The 19,490-nt window shown below is 42.6% G+C and overlaps 1 protein-coding gene across 1 annotated transcript in view; it reads right to left on the reverse strand.

Annotated features, from left to right (window-relative positions):
- RERE (arginine-glutamic acid dipeptide repeats) overlaps positions 1 to 19,490 on the reverse strand; it is a 421,706-nt gene that overhangs the window by 207,615 nt on the left and 194,601 nt on the right. The window contains 1 exon segment of the mRNA XM_023258065.2: positions 12,629 to 12,754. Coding sequence (XP_023113833.2) covers positions 12,629 to 12,754 — 126 coding nt within the window.

Genomic DNA, 19,490 nt, shown 5'->3' on the forward strand with positions numbered 1-19,490 from the left:
CAAAAGATACAGAGTCACTTAGGCAAAAGGAAACCACACATCTATTCAAGAGCATTGTTAAGTGGAAGGGAATCATCCAAAGGGCTCCACCGGCCGACTGAATAATTTTCATACAAAATGCCTACCAAATCTCCCTATGCTGCCAACAAATCACCAGCTGAGGCAAATCCCAGATAATGAAACGCTGTAAGAAGGGCTCTTTTTAATAATTTAGCCCATCAAGGAGTGGGTATCGATTCTTGTTTTCAGCAGAAGGAGAGCGCGTTATCTTCAGCCTTACAGCTCAGTGACAACATCAGGGAATTTAATCACAGTGCCTTTCCTGTCATGCAATCCTTAAACTGTCACCTTGGATTCTTTGTCATTCTTCATCGGTTTCTAAAGAAGCCCTGGTCTCATGGACGTGTCTTCCCTCCTTAACCAACAGTAACCATAGCAGCATTTCAAGTTCTACAGATGAAACATAGCTGTCAATTACCATTTGCCAGCTGCTTTTCTTTTAAAGAATTTTAACAATGCATCAGACATCTTTGTGCATTCCCATCTTGTTTGTTAACAAATCTGCTCAATATCTTAAGAGCAGATTGACATTCAATCACTATGGTAAGTGTGCCAATCTCTGGACATCTGTGGACATTTTTAATATATCCAAGAAGACGCTACTAACGAAAGGAAAAACCAGGGGAAGCTGTATACATATCAACCACTATTATTTCCCCATTCCAACATGGGAAACTTTCAAAAACCAAATTAACCAAATATTAAATTTGGTGGTAATGTTGATTTAAGAGTATTCCTGAATCTTTATATACTAAAAATATACTAAAATAAATATACCAAAATATACCAAAAAAAAACTCTCTGACTGAAATCAAGCGAATGGTCTCTGGCACAAGTACAAATCAAACTGCTCTCATCCCTCACAGAATGGTCTGCACTCCGGTTACACGACCCTTAAACTCCACTAACGTCATTCAATTTCCATTTTTTATTGTCCGATGAGCTCCACCTTTCACCGAGAGTGCGAGAGGACGCACTGCGGTCAGCCGTTGCCACTAATTTGTCTTTGGATGCAATTCCATGGTGTTCCTCCACAATCCTTTGGATCGAGGCACCTTACTAATCCCAAGGGTTCCGGGCCCAAGGTCCCCATACACGCCTACTGCTGACACCAAAGGCACTGTACCTCTGTCTTTTGAGGTCCTTCTGCTTTTCCATCCAAACTAAATTGTTACAAGGCCCTGGGGCAGTACAGCAGCATCCCCCCCATTCACTCAGCCATCAAGGAGAATCGTCACTTGTCAAGAGGCTGAGACCAAGGGCGGCAGCAGCCCCATAACCAACACCACCCCCACTTGCCTGTTGTAACAGCATGACAAGGTCCTCTCTAAGACAGATTCAAAGGAGAGAACACCCAGCATTCGAATAAATGAAACCTAACAAAACAGCCTCATGTCACGTTAGCTGAAAAACTGACAATGCACACGTTTACAAGGTATATGCTGTAGGAGTTCTACAAGCCCGTTAAGAATTCCCACAGGGAAGGAAATACATATTTAGAACAAAAAGTTTTTTGTTTTTTTGTTTATCACATACTGATACCTAATTACTAAAACCATAGCCAGGAATACCCTCTGGGCTCCACACCACTCTCATTTTCGTGAGAGGTAGAAAACACAGTGGAAAAACACCCAACAGTCCCTTCTTTCTTAAAAACAAAAAAACAAAAAAAACCTAATACACATACACACACATCAGGTTTTTTTGGCTAATCTTCCCCCTGACTGTATTAATGCTATACTTTGTGTTGACGGTCTCATTCGTCGCATTTTATGTACTCCTTTTTTTTAAAAAAAAAAAAGTCCCTCCTGGGGCACCTGCGTGGCTCAGTCAGTAGAGTGTCCGACTCTTGATTTCAGCTCGGGCCATGATCTCACAGTTCATGAGATCGAGCCCCGCACTGGGCTCTGCACTGACAGTGAGGAGCATGCGTGGGATTCTCACTCTGCCCCTTCCCTGCTGACACGTGATCTCACATTCTCTCCCTCTCTCTCAAGATAAATATTTAAAAATAAATAAACAAAAATTTAAATTCTTCTTCACCTGATTTTTAAAATATTTCCCCCTGTCTTCTAAATGAAGAAAATCACTAACTCAATGAATAAGGTGCAGAGTCGGGACCTGTTCCAGGCACTGCAAACAAAATGATGAAAAGCACAGCCCTTCCATTTACTCTTGCCAGGAGGATGGACTACAGTTGATCCTTGAAGGACACAGGTTAAAACATGCAGGCCCACTTTTATACGCAGATTTGTTACAGTGCAGTAATGCAAATGCATTTTCGCTTCCCTATGACTTTCTTCATAACATTTTCTTTTTTCTAGCTGACTTTCTTATAAGAATACAGTTTATAGCACATATATCATACAAAATATATGATAATCAACTATTCGCGTGATTAGTAAGGCTTCCTCTAGTAGGCTATGAGAAGTTATGTTCTGTGGCACTCAGAAGTTACACACAGATTTTCTACTGCAGAGCGGGGAGGAGTCAGTGCCTCTAAACCCCAATGTCGGTCCAGGGTCAACTGTATATACATATACAGTAGCCAAGGCACGTCAGGAATACAGGCGGACTGTCTCCCTCAAAGAGGAGCAAGAGATGGGAAGGTGGGAGAAGGACAGGGCTCATTCTCCTTTTCATTTCAAAGTATATCTTAAATTTTCTCTATGTATTCATTTCCTGGATTGTCTATTTTATCACTTCAAATAACAGAGTTGAGAGCTACAAGATGTAATTGAGTGAGTTTACATGAAACCAAATACCTAAGTTGTACTACTATAGTTACCACAAACTAAGTCAATAAGACAAACCAACGTGCCACACATTAATGCCACAGAAGGACAAAGTCGCATCACAGCAAGCTACACTTACACTTATGGAGGTTTCTCAAGGATAACAACAACCAGAAAGCGACAGAAGAACTGAGTCATCATGAGGAACCCACTAGTCGAAACACGCCATACGCCCTCCCCCAGCGCTCCAATCTGGGCCAGAAGCAATCAGTGAGAAGCGGCTATTTCATTTCAGCAAAACACAATCACCCATTCTATTCAATTAATGTTGACAGAATTTCATTGTTTTGTTGTTATTGTTGCTGTTCTGTTGTTCAGTTTGAACCCATTTAAAATTAATATAAGACGCTCGGGTTTGAGAAACCTAAGAGGCCCTGGAACTGGCCTACCTCCTGCACAGGACGTGATCAGGTCTGCATTTACAACAGTCACGAGGTGGAAGGCAGACTTCCGTTCGCTAAAGCTGGCTGCCACCAGCATCTCCTGGGGCGTGCCTGGGAAAACGATGGATTCCTGGGCCTCACTCCAGAACTACTGAAACAATATTCTGGTTTTACAAGTGAGGAAACTGAGGTGCAGAGAGAGTAAGTAACTTGAGCACTAGTAAAGCTTGCCAACATGAATCAAAACAAGACCATAATTTCAACAGTAAAAATGTGTATTTTTTTAACCACGTCCATGATCTATTACTTCACTTCTAAGCAGCTTTTCTTGCCTCGGGAGGCTCAACAGGGAACAAACACATCACAGGTGTTTTTTTCCTCTGCCTAGAAAAAGATTTTCCTCTTTCTAGAAAAAATCTGAAAATTCATATAGTCCTTCTCATTTTTAGTATTCTAAAAATGAAAAACACCCTGAGCACTCAGTCTCTCCCATCCCCCCCACCCCTCTCTCCGTTTCTTTCTTCCACTTTACTCAAAAATCCCACACTGGGATTAATGGTAGGTGAATTCTGATCTGTTTTTCAAAGGCAGAGCAATTTTGTGTTTACAAAAAAAAACACTGCCATTCCACAGTCGCTACAGTGATTCAGGCAAAAATAATCACTGGGTAGTGTATTAGTGGGTAAAACTTTGATGAAGAACAGGATATATACATGGTCTCAAAGTTTCTCCCTACAAGTTACTTACCAACTACAAAGGAAAAGTGGGTAACTTATCCAAGTGATCAAAGTTAACTTAGTATCACTAATAATGTGACAAACTGATATCATAATCTCTCTGATGTAAAGACCTTAGGACACAATACCACTAATAAAACAGTCTAGCCTAAAATGCATAACCTAAATCTAATAGGCAGGGAACAACAAACTACAAAAAACTAGACTGCACTCTTTAAAAACATGTCAGTGTCATCAAAAGACAAAGAGAGGAGCACCTGGGTGGCTCAGTCAGTTGGGCGACTGATTTCAGCTCAGGTCATGATCTCGCAGTTTGTGAGTTCGAGCCCCGCGTCGGGCTCTGTGCTGACAGCTCAGAGCCTGGAGCCTGCTTCCGATTCTGTCTCTCTCTCTCTCTCTCTCTCTCTACCCCTCTCCTGCTCACGCTCTGTGTCTCTCTGTCTCTCAATAATAAATAAATGTTAAAAAAAATTTTTTAATAAAAATAAACAAATACATACATACATACATACATACATACATACATAAGACAAAGAGAAGCTAAGACATTGTTCCAAATTAAAGGAGAGCTAAGACACATGGTAACTAGATGTTAAGTGTGATGCTGGTCTAGATATTAGGTCCAAAGAACAAACTGCCACAGAGGGCACTACTGGGACACATGGCAAAATGTGAACGTCTACAGATCAGATGAGTATTGTTAAACTGTTAAATTTCCTGCTTTTGGTAACTATGTGGCGACTATATAAATAAATGCCCTTGTTCTTACAAAATACACAGTTAACTATTTAGAAGTAACAAGTCAAAATGTCTGCCTTTTACTGGTCAGATTCAGAACAGTGGAATAGAGTCCAGAAACAAATCCACATAAATATAGTCAACTGACCTTTGACAAAGGAACAAAAAGGCAAATACAATGGAGAAAAGATAGTTTTTCAACTAATGGTGCTGAATAACCGGGCAGCCACATGTAAAAAACAAAGAAAGAAATCTAGACACAGACTACACCCTTCACAAAAATCAACTCCAAAGGGACCACGAACCTAAAATGTAAAACACAAAACTAGAAAACTCCTAGAAGATAACAAAGGAGAAAAACTAGATGACCCTGGGTTTGGCAATGACTTTTTAAATTCAACACCAAGCATGTAATCCATGGCGGAAGGAATTGATAAACCAGACTTCACTAAAATTGAAAACTGCTCAACAGAAGACACTGTCAAGAAAAGAGAAAGAGAAGCCTCACACTCGGAGAAAAGACCTACAAAAGACACACCTGACAAAGGATTATTGTCCAAAATATGCAAAGAATTCCTTAACACTCAACAATAAGAAAATAAACGGCCTGATTAAAAACTGAACCACAGACCTTAGCAGACACCTCACCAAAAGATCCACAGATAGCAAGTAAGCATATAAAGACAGAATTCCACATGGTATGCCATCAGAGAAATGCAAATTAAAGCAGCAATCAGACATCACTACACATCTATTAGAATGGCGAAAATCCACAACACTGACAACACCAAATGCTGGCAAGAATGGGGATCAAGAGGAACATTCATTCACTGGTAGGAAAGAAAACTGGTACAGCTACGTTGGAAAACAGTTTCGTTGTTTCTTTAAAAACCAAACATGGGGCGCCTGAGTGGTGCAGTCAGTTAAGCGTCCGACTTCAGCCAGGTCACGATCTCGCAGTCCATGAGTTCGAGCCCCGCGTCGGGCTCTGGGCTGATCGTTCGGAGCCTGGAGCCTGTTTCCGATTCTGTGTCTCCCTCTCTCTCTGCCCCTCGCCCGTTAATGCTCTGTCTCTCTCTGTCCCAAAAATAAATAAACGTTGAAAAAAAACAATTTTTTTAAAAAAAAATAAAAATAAAAATAAAAACCAAACATACTCTTACCATACAATCCAGCAATCACACTCCTTGGTACTTACCCAAAGGATTTGAAAACTTATATCCACACAAAAACCTACATGCAGATGTTATAGCAGCTTTATTCATAATTGCTAAAACTAAGAAAAGTGAAGACATCTTTTAGTAAGTGAATGGATAAACTGGTTCATCGAAACAATGAAATATTATTCAGCATGAAAAAGAAATAAGCTTCAAGCCATGAAAAGACATAGGAGGAACCTTAAGTGCATGCTACTAAGGGAAAACAGCCAATCTAAAAAGGATACATACTATATGGTTCCAACTCTGACATTCTGGAAAGGCAAAACTCTAAGAGTCAGCAAAGAATTTGCTGGTTGCCAGGGGTTGGGGGAAGGGAGGGGTGAACAGGCAGAGCAAAGAGAATTTTTGGGGCAATAAAACTCCTCTGTATAAAGCTGTAACAGTGGATACATGGCATTATAAACTAGTCTAAACCCACAGAATGTGCAATATACCAAGGGTGGACCCTAATGGAAGCTATGTGCTTTGGATAATGATGTGTCAATGCAGGTTCATCAACTGTAACATATGTACCACTCTGATAGGGGAGGTTGACGATGGGGGAGACGATTCATGTGTAGAGGTAGGAGGAATGTGGGAAATCTGCACCTTCTGCTCAATTTCGCAATAAACTTAAAACTGCTCTGAAAACTGAAGTCAGGAGGGAGGGAGGGAGGGAGGGAGGGAGGGAGGGAGGGAGGAAGGAAGGAAGGAAGGAAGGAAGGAAGGAAGGAAGGAAGGAAGGCCGGCCAGACAAATTCAACCTAATTACACAACATGAAATCAAAGACAAAAACAGAAAATGCCCACTTGTAGGCACAAGGCATAATAATTTAGTACACCAATTTCTATAGACCATGGAAGGCCTAATTAACCTTAGGTATATTACTTACACTTCAGTCCAGTCCCTAAGAAAAATCTGGTACTCTAGTGAAGGCCTTGATATTTGTAAGAGTTGCTACCACCACAAGCACTAGGATATCCTAAAATGAGGGGTGACACTAAAAACAAAGTTAAGTTCAACAAAACTGCGTTCTACTTTCGTGTGCTGACATTTCTTTGGCAATTTATTATCAGTAAAATTAATTCTGGAGAGCTTGTAAAGCCGGAGAACTCCACATACCTACTTAGATATTTTTCAAACAATACAAAACAGCCCAAGAAGGCAAGATTAAAAGACCTTGCAGTGTCCGTGAGGAACACAGGGTGATGCAGGAGGTGCCCCTGAAGAGCTGCAGCTCAGTGAAACCTACAGGCAATCTTTCCACCTCGCACTGGCCTACGGTAGCGAGCACACTGCTGAAAGAGTGGGCAGTTTTATGAGATCACAAGGTTATTCAAATCTATGCTCCGACAAGGTGGCTTGATGCCCCTTTTGTAAGAAAAGGAGCAGACGAACAAGACAGATAGCCCTCAAGAACAAATCAGCTGAAACTGGCTTTTATGGGAGAGCAGGATACGAAAACAGCCGTTCAGAGGCAAGGAATTTCTCTGCAAGCAGGGGATAAAGCCCTCTCATACTGGGAGGCTGGGTGTTTCAAGAATTTTTTTCAACTTGCTGCCTTCAAATTCAACAGCTATTAATCACCTTCCATTTAGGGTAGTTGGACTAATCCCAGCATTTATATCAGTAATTTTTCTAAAAATTCAGTTGTTTTAATTTCTTTCATGACAATCAAATATAAAAGGCAATGGTTATTTTTGGCATTCTTAATGTCAACTGGGGAAGCTACAGGAAATACTGAAAGAGCAGGATATCCTTAGAAATTCCTGCGTATCTACACAAGCAACCAGATTGGAGTTCTCTACAAGGAACTAGGTAAAAAAAAAAAAAAAAAAAAAAAACCATAATCAGCCTTCATTTTAAAGTAGCACCCTACAATAAGTGTTCACCTTTAATTACTAAATACTATCAAGTCCCAAGTATGAAAAATATCAGTGTTAGAAACGATACTTACGAATGATAAATACCTTACACAGGAAAGAAATACTATTTTCACACTGGTATGAATTACAATCGCAAAAGCTTAAACTAGATATTAAGCAAAGCATTCTTAGGTTTCCAGGAGGTAAATGATGTATCTCACAGGCCTGCTTTATGGATCCAGGAAGGTGTAGCAGGGAGCAGCAGAAAAGGCACACACTGAGCAGAGACCCAGGAGACCCAGATTCTGGCCTAGCAGCCCCTCCCGAACAGGAATCTGGGGAAAGCTACGGGGCCCTAGCTTCCCGCTCTGCGTGAGTGGACCAGGTCTGTGTACATCGGTGGAGTGGATTTACTCCAAGGAAAAAGCAAAATCCAATTTCTTACACGCATGAAGTTTTACCCAAAATGAACACACAAGATCGACAAACGCAACACCACTACAGGAATTATTTTTCAAATGTACACAGATGTCATTAAGATAAATGAAAAAGAAGCTCAAAGAGTAGCTGTTTGTTAATCATGCATTTTTTAAACAAAATACTAAAATTATAACCACCACAAGGGCTAACAGGAAAACAAAATTAACTGATACTAAGAAGGTTTCTCACACCGGGGCCCTTGGGTGGTTCAGTCCGTTGGGGGTCTGGCTCTTGATTTCAGCTCAGGTCATGATCTCACAGCTTGGTGGGTTCAAGCCCCACGTTGGGCTCTATGCTGCCCCTGCAGAGCCTGCTTGGGGTTCTCTCTCTCTCTCTCTCTCTCTCTCTGCCCCTCCCCTGCTTGCACTGTCTCTATCAAAATAAATAAATACACTTTAAAAATTCATTAAACAAAAGAAGAAGGGTTCTCACACCATATGTTACCACCACTGTCCACTCATTCAGGGCGAGGCCAGCCTGTGACACTCTCAGCGGCAGAAGCCATCTGCTCTACCAAGCAAGCGAGCAGCACGCTAACTCAGGAGTTCTTCAAGTAAAGAGGAGGCAAAGGTGGGCACCACTGCAGGGACCATCCAGGAAGTACAGAAGCCAGCCACGAGAGCAACGGACATTACACAAGGCTGGGGGGCGGGGGGGGGGGAGGCGGGGGAGGAGAAGGGTTCCCGAGTTAAACCTCAGAATTCATTCCTGACATTCATTCAAGGCAAGATTTTCTACAACTGTAAACCTCATATTTTCTCATCTGCAAAATGAAATAAATACCACAAATTAAACTATGTGAAAAGAGTAGCACAGTGCCTGGGCACCAAGTAAATGCTCAGTGTCCGCATACTTCCCTAACGAGCAGCCAGCTGATCTGTAAGCGGAGAGTTTATAGAGCCACAGTTCTCAATCTTCATTTGGAAGCTTTTTCAACATTTTTAGGAATCCACTGATTAGCATCCATGGTTGAAAAGAATACTCTCCCCAGAAAAATCCACATACATATAAGACTCTGCAATTTCAGGAACTTCACAGACCCTGTTACACTTAAGGAGCCCTAGGGGCCTATGGGCCTCAGACCAAGAATGTGTAGGACACTAATAAATTATTTAACACCTGAATTTGTAAAACAAAAAACTACGTAACAACAGACACTGCTTAATGAATGCTTATCATATGCTCAACACCACGCTAAGCAGATCAATGGACTTCTTCCCCCTTTGCAACAACTGCTGAGGTAGACAGTAGTGCTGTGCCCACTTTAAAAGTGAGAAAATTAAGTGCCAGGAAGGTAATGAACATGTCCTCCATTACACAGGAACGCATCAGGATAGAAACATGTTCTCTAAAGAATAATGCACCAAAACCAAAACCAGTAGTTTAAAAAAATGACAAATAAAATTGTCATCTCACGCTATTACAGACCTGTCCTATTTATCTGCATCAGCTGCTCAACAGAGGTCTTAAACATGCAAAAAGCTAGGCGACAAAATAAAAATCCTAAGTATCTAACGAGTCTAACCCTTGCCCTCCCAGTGAGGAAGGGATTAGCACACCCTACAAGAAGTCCAGCCTGCAGAGCCGCCTCCATGAGAACTAAAATGAATGTGCATTTTAAGTCTCCTTTCCAGAGCTGCACCTTCTCTGCTTTTTGGAAAGAGTCTCTGTCCTGCCATTTAAATCAACGGATACTGGGAGCAGCTGCGGGGGTGGAGGGGATCATCTCTACCCAGTGTAGGGAGAAGCTGGGCAACGTTTTCTTTGCCTTCTCACCTCCCTCACTACCCCTGGACTGCCAATTAACACAGCACCTTTTGCTAAAAAAATCCAAGCTAACATATTCTCTATAAGAAGGGAAAATGCTGCCTTTCCAGCACAAATACTTTAAAATTGAATAAGTTAAAAATTATAAAATTAACTCTTTGAGTTGTATCGCCATTAGCGTAGAAACACAGATCAGACAGATACCTGAATATGCAAAGAAAGTTAAATTATGATGCAGTTAGTGCTATCCTATAAAAACTAAATTAACAAAAATAGTCTATTAGGGAAGACATCTGGTGTATCATGGCAAGAACTGTTAATGATATTGTCTGCAACCCTGTAATCAATTTTTTCTCCCAGCAGCTCTCTCATTGCACTGTATTAGATCTGCGTGCCTGCAGAATTTATGAGCACTCCGCACATGGGGGGTAGCTTTGCCAACTGGATCCAATTCAGATCCAGCTCAAATGACTTTGGCAGCATGAAGCGTTGTTAAAGAACAATCAATACAGTTTGCTTCATGCAGCATCATCTTGACTCAAAGAAGATTTATTATCTTATTACAGAACCTCCTCAAACCTACATCCGATGGTATCTGAGTACACCACCGATCATGAACTTATTTAAAACTCCAGTGAACACCACACTTTTCTGCTAAATAAATAAATAAATACATACATACTGGTCATCACTAATGCTAATACAAAAAGTTTACTGAAAATCAATGTTATTATGGGCAAAATTTTAAATCTACTCAACAAATCCTGATTAATGAATATTGTAGTACATGAAACGGTCTAACAATGACATCCACACTAACTGGAGAATAAAGTAGAAAGTATCAGCCTGAAAGAGAAAATCATCTCTTAGATATATACGGAAACAAGATGGTAACTGTAAAGGCTGAAGTCTTTGAAGTAGAGAGTCAAGTTGGGACTCTGCTAATGCGTCCCTTACGATGTCAATATCTTTCCAGGGATTAAAATTAGACTTTTATCCACTACACTGGGTTTTATCTTCCATTGTGAACGGTTGTTATATCAAGAATTCCAAGGTTTCCATAACGTGAGCCTCTTTTCTGGTCTAATTCTTGATAAATTACACCAGCAACTATTTGCACATGACACTGCTGTTGTGACAATTACTCCTGGTTTTGTTACGATGATTAATATCCTAGCTCCCCTGTCCCGGTCCTCTTCTCTTTACACACGGGTGACAGCCCTCACCATCTAGCTGGAGCTTCTGCCGTCTGGCCAGAATGCACCGGATGCCCAATCCATCTTCTTAAGCAAGCATTTGCAAATCAGCTTGCCTGGAATAAAAAAGCCTACAAAGGCTTCTCTCCCACGTGTCACATAAAATCTGCCCTCGTCTCACCTCCGCCATGCTCTATGATCTGGCCCCGCGTTATGTGCCACCTCCACCCCCACGACCCACTAACCTGTGCTCTTCCCCGACGTCCTGCGGTCATCTTCTCTCAACTCCCAGCCTCACCAGGCTCACCGCCTATGTGGCTTACAGGGACAGGTGGACACGTACACCTGGAAGGCTCCTCCGGTCTGCCTGTCCACATGTTGCTGATGTATCAAAAACCAACCCGGCTCCTCAAAACCTGCCTGTCTTCACAAAACTCCCCCAAGTGGGACAGCCCGTTTGGAGCACTCGCTTTTCCTAGTTTCAAGATACTATTATTCTACACTATAACTGAACAATTCATTATACAGCGCCAGGTATCTTGTGTTATTTTCTGAGTATGCATTTGAGCCCCACGGTCAGATTACGCACAACAAGAGAAAAGACAGGTCTTCAACTTCTTTGGTGATTAACAGCAGTCAATCAGAATAAACACCTATCTTCCGGAAAACATTATCATTAAATCCTCATAAAGGCAAAAGAAAGGCAGACAGGTGTTTACACAACTTTCATAAGAGGGGAGATACAGGACACACAAACAACCCACAGATCACCAACACCAGGCCCCGTGCTCTAGGGACAAAGCACCACAGACACTTCATCCTGCTGCACCTCACACACACGTTATTACCACCAGGTAACGGAGACATTACCAGGGCACAGCCCAGTCCACTGTAGCTACACCCTAACTCAAGCCTTTCAAAGGGTTTAATTCTCTATCTGGCATCGCAGAAGAGCCTAGCTGCTTCTGAGCAATATTCGACAAAATGTCACCTGAGAGGACAGCATCCAAAATAGTTTAGATTTGTGGGCCCTAAGTCCCCACGATGCTGGGGAAGTGCACATTTCACACTTGGACTCAAACTTACCCCCTTTTTTCCCCATTTCAGTTGCCAACATCCATACTCGCTGCTGATTGCCAGCTCCTGCTCCTTGCAACAGCCCAGCATGCTCTCTGCTGGCGCCCCAATACCCTACACCACCAAACCCCGCTGACTTCTGGAACTGTCCTAGAGGGGTAAGGCAAGTCCCGTATTTTGCTTCCTCTGTGCATGTACTTGTTACTCCTTTAAAAACACATACAATACAGCACATTTTTAAAGGGGCTCTGGGGAGGGAGGTAATATTCCTATTTTATACCCTATGGGATATAAAATATTGATAGCTTTTAAAAACGGGATTCTCCTTACCCCTACAGGCCCTCTCCCGGCTTCAGAAAGATGTTGTGGTGGCTGTGATGCCACCGGCAGAGAGCATGCTGGGGGGTCACACAAAGCAGGAGTTGGAGATCTGCAGCAGGCCTGGGAGTTGTGGACCTAAAAAAGAAAAGAGCTTTCAGTTAGCATGCCCAACGTCCCCTCCAGCCCTGGTTACTGGGGGCACGCAGCACACAAGCAGGTATCTGCACCACCCTTGAGCAGATGGCCTCTCAGAGAATTTGTTCTAACACCGAAGTTATCAGCCTTTCTGCATCAGCGCCGTTGCCTTAGTTCAGCATGAACAAACACATGAGCCTTGTGGCTCCAGACTTTAATCTGGGTCCTGTTGTAAAGCAGTATGGTGTGTGCCCCCCAAGTAACCAAGTTAAGATGTGACACAGTGCCAAAACACGGTGACAACGGCATGCTTTGCTTAGAATAAAAACAAAAACGCAATGGTGTCAGATAAACGCAGCCGTAAATGAACCAGAAGTGGACAAACTGAGCTTTCAGAAGAGTTTCTAATGCGAGACCCTAGAGGCACAAGACAGGTACTTAATAAGGAAATATTTGAGGCATTAGGAGGTCAAAGGAAGATCCTACCATTTTCTCAAAGTCCTAGTTTAATTTTGTAAAGCTAAAGGCAAGGCAAAAGACAAAGGCTTAATAACAGAGGGAAAAAAGACACCTTTAAAGTGAGTTTTAATTTTCTCCCAGTGCCCATGTGAACAGGCACAAAACATAAGCTCAAGAAAGACACTATTTCTTTTAGGCGCGAAACGAGCGCTGGTGCGTACCACGTGTCTACACGTCTTCCTTTACACCGTGCAAACATTTAAAGCAGCGGCAGATTAGAGAGCAACTTCTGAAAGCCAGCACCGTCCTTGTAAGTATCAAAACAGATACCTCGATAACAGTTCAAATATGTTTCCTTTTTATACACATTCTGGAGAGTACATAACACTTCCAAAAACTAACCAGCCCAGTTTCGTGGTTTTTAAATAAACTACAAACTCCATAAGATCCAAACACTTATAGAAGAATCTCTGTTCTTAAAGTTGCTTTAAAATAACAGACAAGCAAACTTTTTAATATTAAAGCATTTTTAGGGAGCTTTCTTAAATTTAATTCCTTCTGAATCACTAACAACTTCCTATAATCCAAGATTTTAACATGTTCCGTTAACTACTTATTTTTCTATGTCTCTTTTAAGACAAAAACACAAATCCCAAGAAAATAAGCTAATAGTGGGGACTGTCTTTATCATGATGGTTTTCTTTGCCTTCTCTGCAGATCACCTTCTAGAGTATATCCTGGGCACCCCATAGTACACTTCCTGTGTGGTCAGTCTTGACTCCCACTGCCTCAAGGACAACACACGATCACAACAAGTGTTGTTAGCGGCAGGATCTGCTCCACACACACCTCCCTCCTCCCCATACCAGCACCACAAATTCCAAATCAAAGAGCCAACTGTGCATTACAATATACAATATACTCAGTATTTTTTTTTACCATAATCATCCAATAAAAATGAATTTCTGGTGAATATTTTGCACTAGTAATTCATCAGTCAGATCATTCAAATTCTTATTCATTCACATCAAGAGTTTTAAATAAAGAAGACACCTAGTAAAGCATTTCAAAGCACTTTGGCATTATTTTAAATATGCAAAAGTTCAAATAATTATTAAAACATTTTAAGTATTAAAAAGTACATTTCAAAGCAAAGCACTGTTCCTACTTATGAATCGGAAAACATGAACAGGTATCTGTTTCCCTCATTTTCTTTTGGTTCTTCTGGTGGGTTTTACTTGGACTATTTCAAGTCAGTCCTTAATCACAAACATCCACAGGTACACACAAATTATCAATTTCCAATTCTAAGATATCAAGAATATGAATAAGACTTCGCCGGTATTCTTGCAAAGCAGCCCTCTGCAAATATGAAGTTGTCTCAAACTTTCTTAAGCTCCTTTTTTAGAAAGGTAAGAATACCTAGGGTTTTTCGCATTAAAAACATTTCACCTCCAGAGAACAGGTTTAGTAAACATTTTTAGATACATATTTTATGGAACAGTATAATTAAACGAAATTCTTTCAGTGGTTTCCTAGTCCTAAAATCCAAATAAACCAGGAGAAAAATGAATTACCCAACTTCACAGTAATAGTGAACCATTAAAACTTTAAATCCCACGTGGCCTACAATGACTGTCAGTCATGAGGGAAAACAGCCTGCTGAGAAGCTGGGCAAATGGGGCCAATAAGATGCTATGAGAGTATTTATTCCCAAAGCCTCATTTTGATTTTCATTTATGTGGATATCAGCCCCACCATTTATAGATTGACATTCGGATCAGGGAAAAAGGCTGTAGTGATGCAAAATAACTTGCAACATGACTGCTCCATAACTGGCGGGGGGAACACCTGACAATATTTTGTCCGTTAAACTTGGGGCTAAGGATTTCATCCCCCTCTTGCTTCTTAAAGGATTAAATAAAATTATAAACGTCACATTTACATGTGAAAAGGACATACAGTCTCTGTGCATATATTTTTTATTATTGGTGGCCTACTCCAAACAAATAGCATGGAGCAAGCTTAACGACCCATTACAGTTTATCATAATGCTTATAGATAGCAACTAAGCAACCATGGCCTGTACTGTAAACGAAGGGAGAAAAACGGTGTGGTCTCCAGAAGAATACTTGAGCACCAAATCAATAGGGTGCACCTTTGCTGGACGTGGAAATCACGGTGTTAAGAGTGGTGTCATGCTGGAGCACCCACTCCAGACAGGTGAGGACAACTAAAGTAGCGGAAAGGAGCCCTGTGGGAGAATGACTTCAGCTGCACACTCCATTATGTCTCTAAATAATACTTAATTCCTCACCCTGTAAACTAAAAAAACCGTCGATAACGAATTTCAAGGATTTCACTTCATTATCCAACACTACCCTCAAAGTCACACAGATGTAAATGGGTGATACTGACCTTTTCCTAGGGAATGAACTAGAGGAGAAAAAGGAACTATGGAAAGAAGTACTCAGTTCTGGAAATCTAACTTGAGCGGCTACCAAAAAGAGAAAATCAACCACTGCTTGACACGAAACTGAATCATTACATCATAAGGCATTTTTCCTATCAGCCAGCCTTCTCAGGAATGTTTACCTACAGACTTAAGTCCTCATTTATCTTTGCTAAAAGTCAGTAATACAGAAAATTCAAAACACATTATAATGCCTAAAAAATGTTATGACTTTGGCAACCCTCTGTAAACTCCTGAAGAAAATAAGTAACTGAGTTTAAGTTATTTTAAGAATAGATTTTTATTATTTAAATATCTAAAGTACTACACACTACAAGCTAACCAAAATACTACACGCTGTAGACTAACAGTAAAGAAATGCGTCTCTCTGGTTTGTTTAATAAACAGAAGGTGGGTTTGTAGTTAATGCATTGTATCAAATCACTGCTAACGTTTTTCTAAAACTTTATGCACTGAGTTTTTTCCCACTGAAATGTTAACTTCACTCAACATTCAATAAACATTTGTTGTGGATGGGCCGGGCAATATGCTAAGCACACAGTAATACATCAGTGAATAAAAGCAGGCACGGCGTCTGCCCCTGCAAAGCTTGGACGCAGAGTACCAATGAAACACCATATCCCTACCACGTCCTCCCATGGCCCCAGCACCCTGCATCCACTTTGCAGGCTCGATCTTTTAATCGAAAAACAACGTCCCTGACAGGTAGGTGCTTTATACCCCAACTACACGGGTAAATAAAACAAAGTTAGGAGGGCTGAGCGTCTTGCCCAAGGTCATGAAAGATAGCAACTCAAGAACAGACCAGCTGACGTCAAAGTCAAGCTCGGACACATGCACGCTACCGTCCCTCGTCTCGGTCCCTGGGTGACACCACACGTTCTGCATTAGCCACACTCACACTAATGCAGTCCTCCTATCCCATTCCCAGGAAAGTTTCTGATACGAGATTTACCTAGTATCAAAACGAATGCCCATTTCCCAAACGTCTACACACCATACATTCTATGCTGAGCGAGCACGGCAGCCGAGATGGGAATAAACAACTGCGGCATGTGGTGCCTAAGTGAAAACGAGCTCACGGTGTACACACACAGGTGTGTGCACAGAGTGCACGGTAACGAGGGGTCCCGTATCCCCCAGCATCATCTATGTCAAGGTCCCTAACAAGAAATGAAAAGATAAAATTACTTATCCCCTGTTAAATTTTCACCATAATGACGGAAAAGCACCTCCTTGCTTTTAATCTACTTCTGAGAAACTTGATTTGGTGGCGAGAGGGCAACACCGATGGGGAGTGGAAGCTGAGCCGAAGCTCCTGTCTCCACAGCCCCTCTCTGCTGTACTGTGCAATCACCTTTGGGGTACGGTTCTTTACAGACACCGACCAGGAAGAAGTAATTCCGAATGCTCCTCCCCCGGGCTGCTCACACTCGGCAATGAAACAAAGAGAAAGCAGTAACGGAGATGTGGCGTGCAGCCTCAGCTCCTCCACACTCACAACCGGCACTTAGAACGTGTGCCGTCGGGGACGAAAGGCCACAAAAGCACACTCGTCCATGCGGAGCCATAACAAGTCACTGAGCCCTAAACAGTTGACCAAAAATACCATAATATCCCTAATGACATTCCCCCAACTGGAAGGAATCTCTACACCAGGTTTAATTTTAATGACAACTTTCAACTTCTAATAAACCAAACAGGCACCAAAGGAATCAATCACTGGTATTTGCTCAAAATAATATTTGAAATAATTACATATCCAACCCGGAAAATCATTTCGTACAACAGCTGAAGAACCGATAATTATTTAACTCTAGGAGACCAAAATCCTTTTTTTTCTAACGTAGGAATGATAAAAGCTCATTAGGAATCCATCCACACAGAACGTCCGTGTAGAATATTAAAGGACTGGGTTCCATGACTTATCTGTGAACGAAGACTCAGGTACAAAGTAGTACTATCAGAGCCAGACAAGGTAGTCCTCAGTGTTGTACTGAATGAAAATTACTAATCTAAATGATCTCGCTAAGCATTTCCAGGATTTACGATAGCAAATCAACTCTATTATGCTGACGGCCTGGATTTCTATAAAAAATGTAATTTTATTGTTTTTTAGTAAAAGCAAGAAAGAAATCTTTCTCTGGGGACAAAAAGTGAATGGCTTCCTCCACATTAATCCTACGGAGAGCGCTCTCTCTGAGGACTGACACCCCGTAATGCCGCACTGGTCTGTCCAATCAGAAACTAAGGCCACTGAGGGAAGGCACTTTGTCCTACAGAGGCTTCCGTCTCCTCCAGGAGCCACGCCCAACAAAGCACAGCAAGGAGGCTTTCGTTAAAGGCCTTCCTGATTAACGGAAACACTCCTCACCGCACTCGGGGATATAATGCTCCTTGGTGATCTTGGCTCATCCGGGAACAGAACTCTGGAAGCGAACTAAGTCACAACCGACCTAGGAGAGCCGCGGCAGAAGAGAGCGCTGGAGATGTTATGCCAGGCTCTTTCGGCTGCGAGCGGGGAGCCACTCAGGCTGGCCGAGAAAACAGGCCCTTGGGGAGCAGAAACAAGGACACCGAACAAGTACCCGAACCGGCGGCCTGAGGAAGCCTGGGCACATTGGGGCAGAGAGGCGGACCTCCAGGCGGGGCAAGAGGGCGTGCTCTCGCCCTGTCGCCGCCCACCGCTCTCAGTGCAGCTGCTCCAGTCCCCACTCTTCCTGGCTTCCGGCCTCCCCAGGTCTCCCGGCCTCCCCAGGCCTGCAACCTGTCTGTGCCTGCCAGCCCTCTCTGTGGGCACTGAGGCGTTTCTCGAGTCGTCCTTTCCCGTTGGCCCCTCAGCTAACTCCTTCAGTCTCTCGGTTAATCTTTTCAAGCAAGGCCGCGAAGATCGCAGACTGCCGGTTCCATATTACCATTCTTTCAAAGAGCTAAAGATTTTGCCAGCTGCCTCATTTCGCTCGGAAGCCTAAGGTGCCCAGCTGCCTTATTTCACTGAGGATCCTTCCTATTCCTACTTCGAAGCATGCACCGTCCCTCACTCCACCTCGCCTCTCCTGTCTCTTGCGCCCCTGCTTTGACTACTTGTTCCACGGATCCCTTCGTCGTCGTAGTCAAACAAACCCAGGCTGGTCTCCTCGTGTGCAAAGAAGCCCAAACAAATTAACACTCCCTACGGGGACGAAAGCTTCCTAACACAACACATAATGTGCTTCCCTTAAAAGTGCTACTTTCAAAAGTGCCCTCAGTTCTGCTGGGAACTCGATCGCTTTGCACCATCACAGCTTCCACGTACCCCGTGAAAGTGCGGGGTCTAGACAGATGGACCAATATAGTACGGGAGTGGCCCTACGCGCTTTGATGGTTGCACGCGAACTAAGAGGAAGCCGTGGATCCCATCCCCCCAGGCAAGACGGCCACGTAAACTATCATCTAAAACAAGGACCCCTTTGAGAGTGAACGGGGACACTGTTGAACACTTGGCCAGGTGTAATGGAATCCCGCACACAGAGACAACTACCTTCTTATCGTGGACTCCGACTGCACGGGATGTAGTGGCAGAGCCCAGGGGACAGCCCAGGTCCCCACAGAAAATGCACAGACCCTTCTTATCTCTCACAGAACTAGTTCCTGAAATGTTACCCAGGGTTCTCAGTTCGACTAACTGGCATCACGCTAGTTTTGGTGACTGGTCATAGAGGCTTCCTTAGGCCCACCTCTCAATTCCTTAACTGCTGCTAAGGACTGTAGTCTTACTTAATGTGTTCCACAAAGGGCATCTGCCCAGTTCTTTTCACAGTCTCA

Source organism: Felis catus, chromosome C1, assembly GCF_018350175.1.
Source record: "Felis catus isolate Fca126 chromosome C1, F.catus_Fca126_mat1.0, whole genome shotgun sequence".
NCBI classification, from domain to species: domain Eukaryota; kingdom Metazoa; phylum Chordata; class Mammalia; order Carnivora; family Felidae; genus Felis; species Felis catus.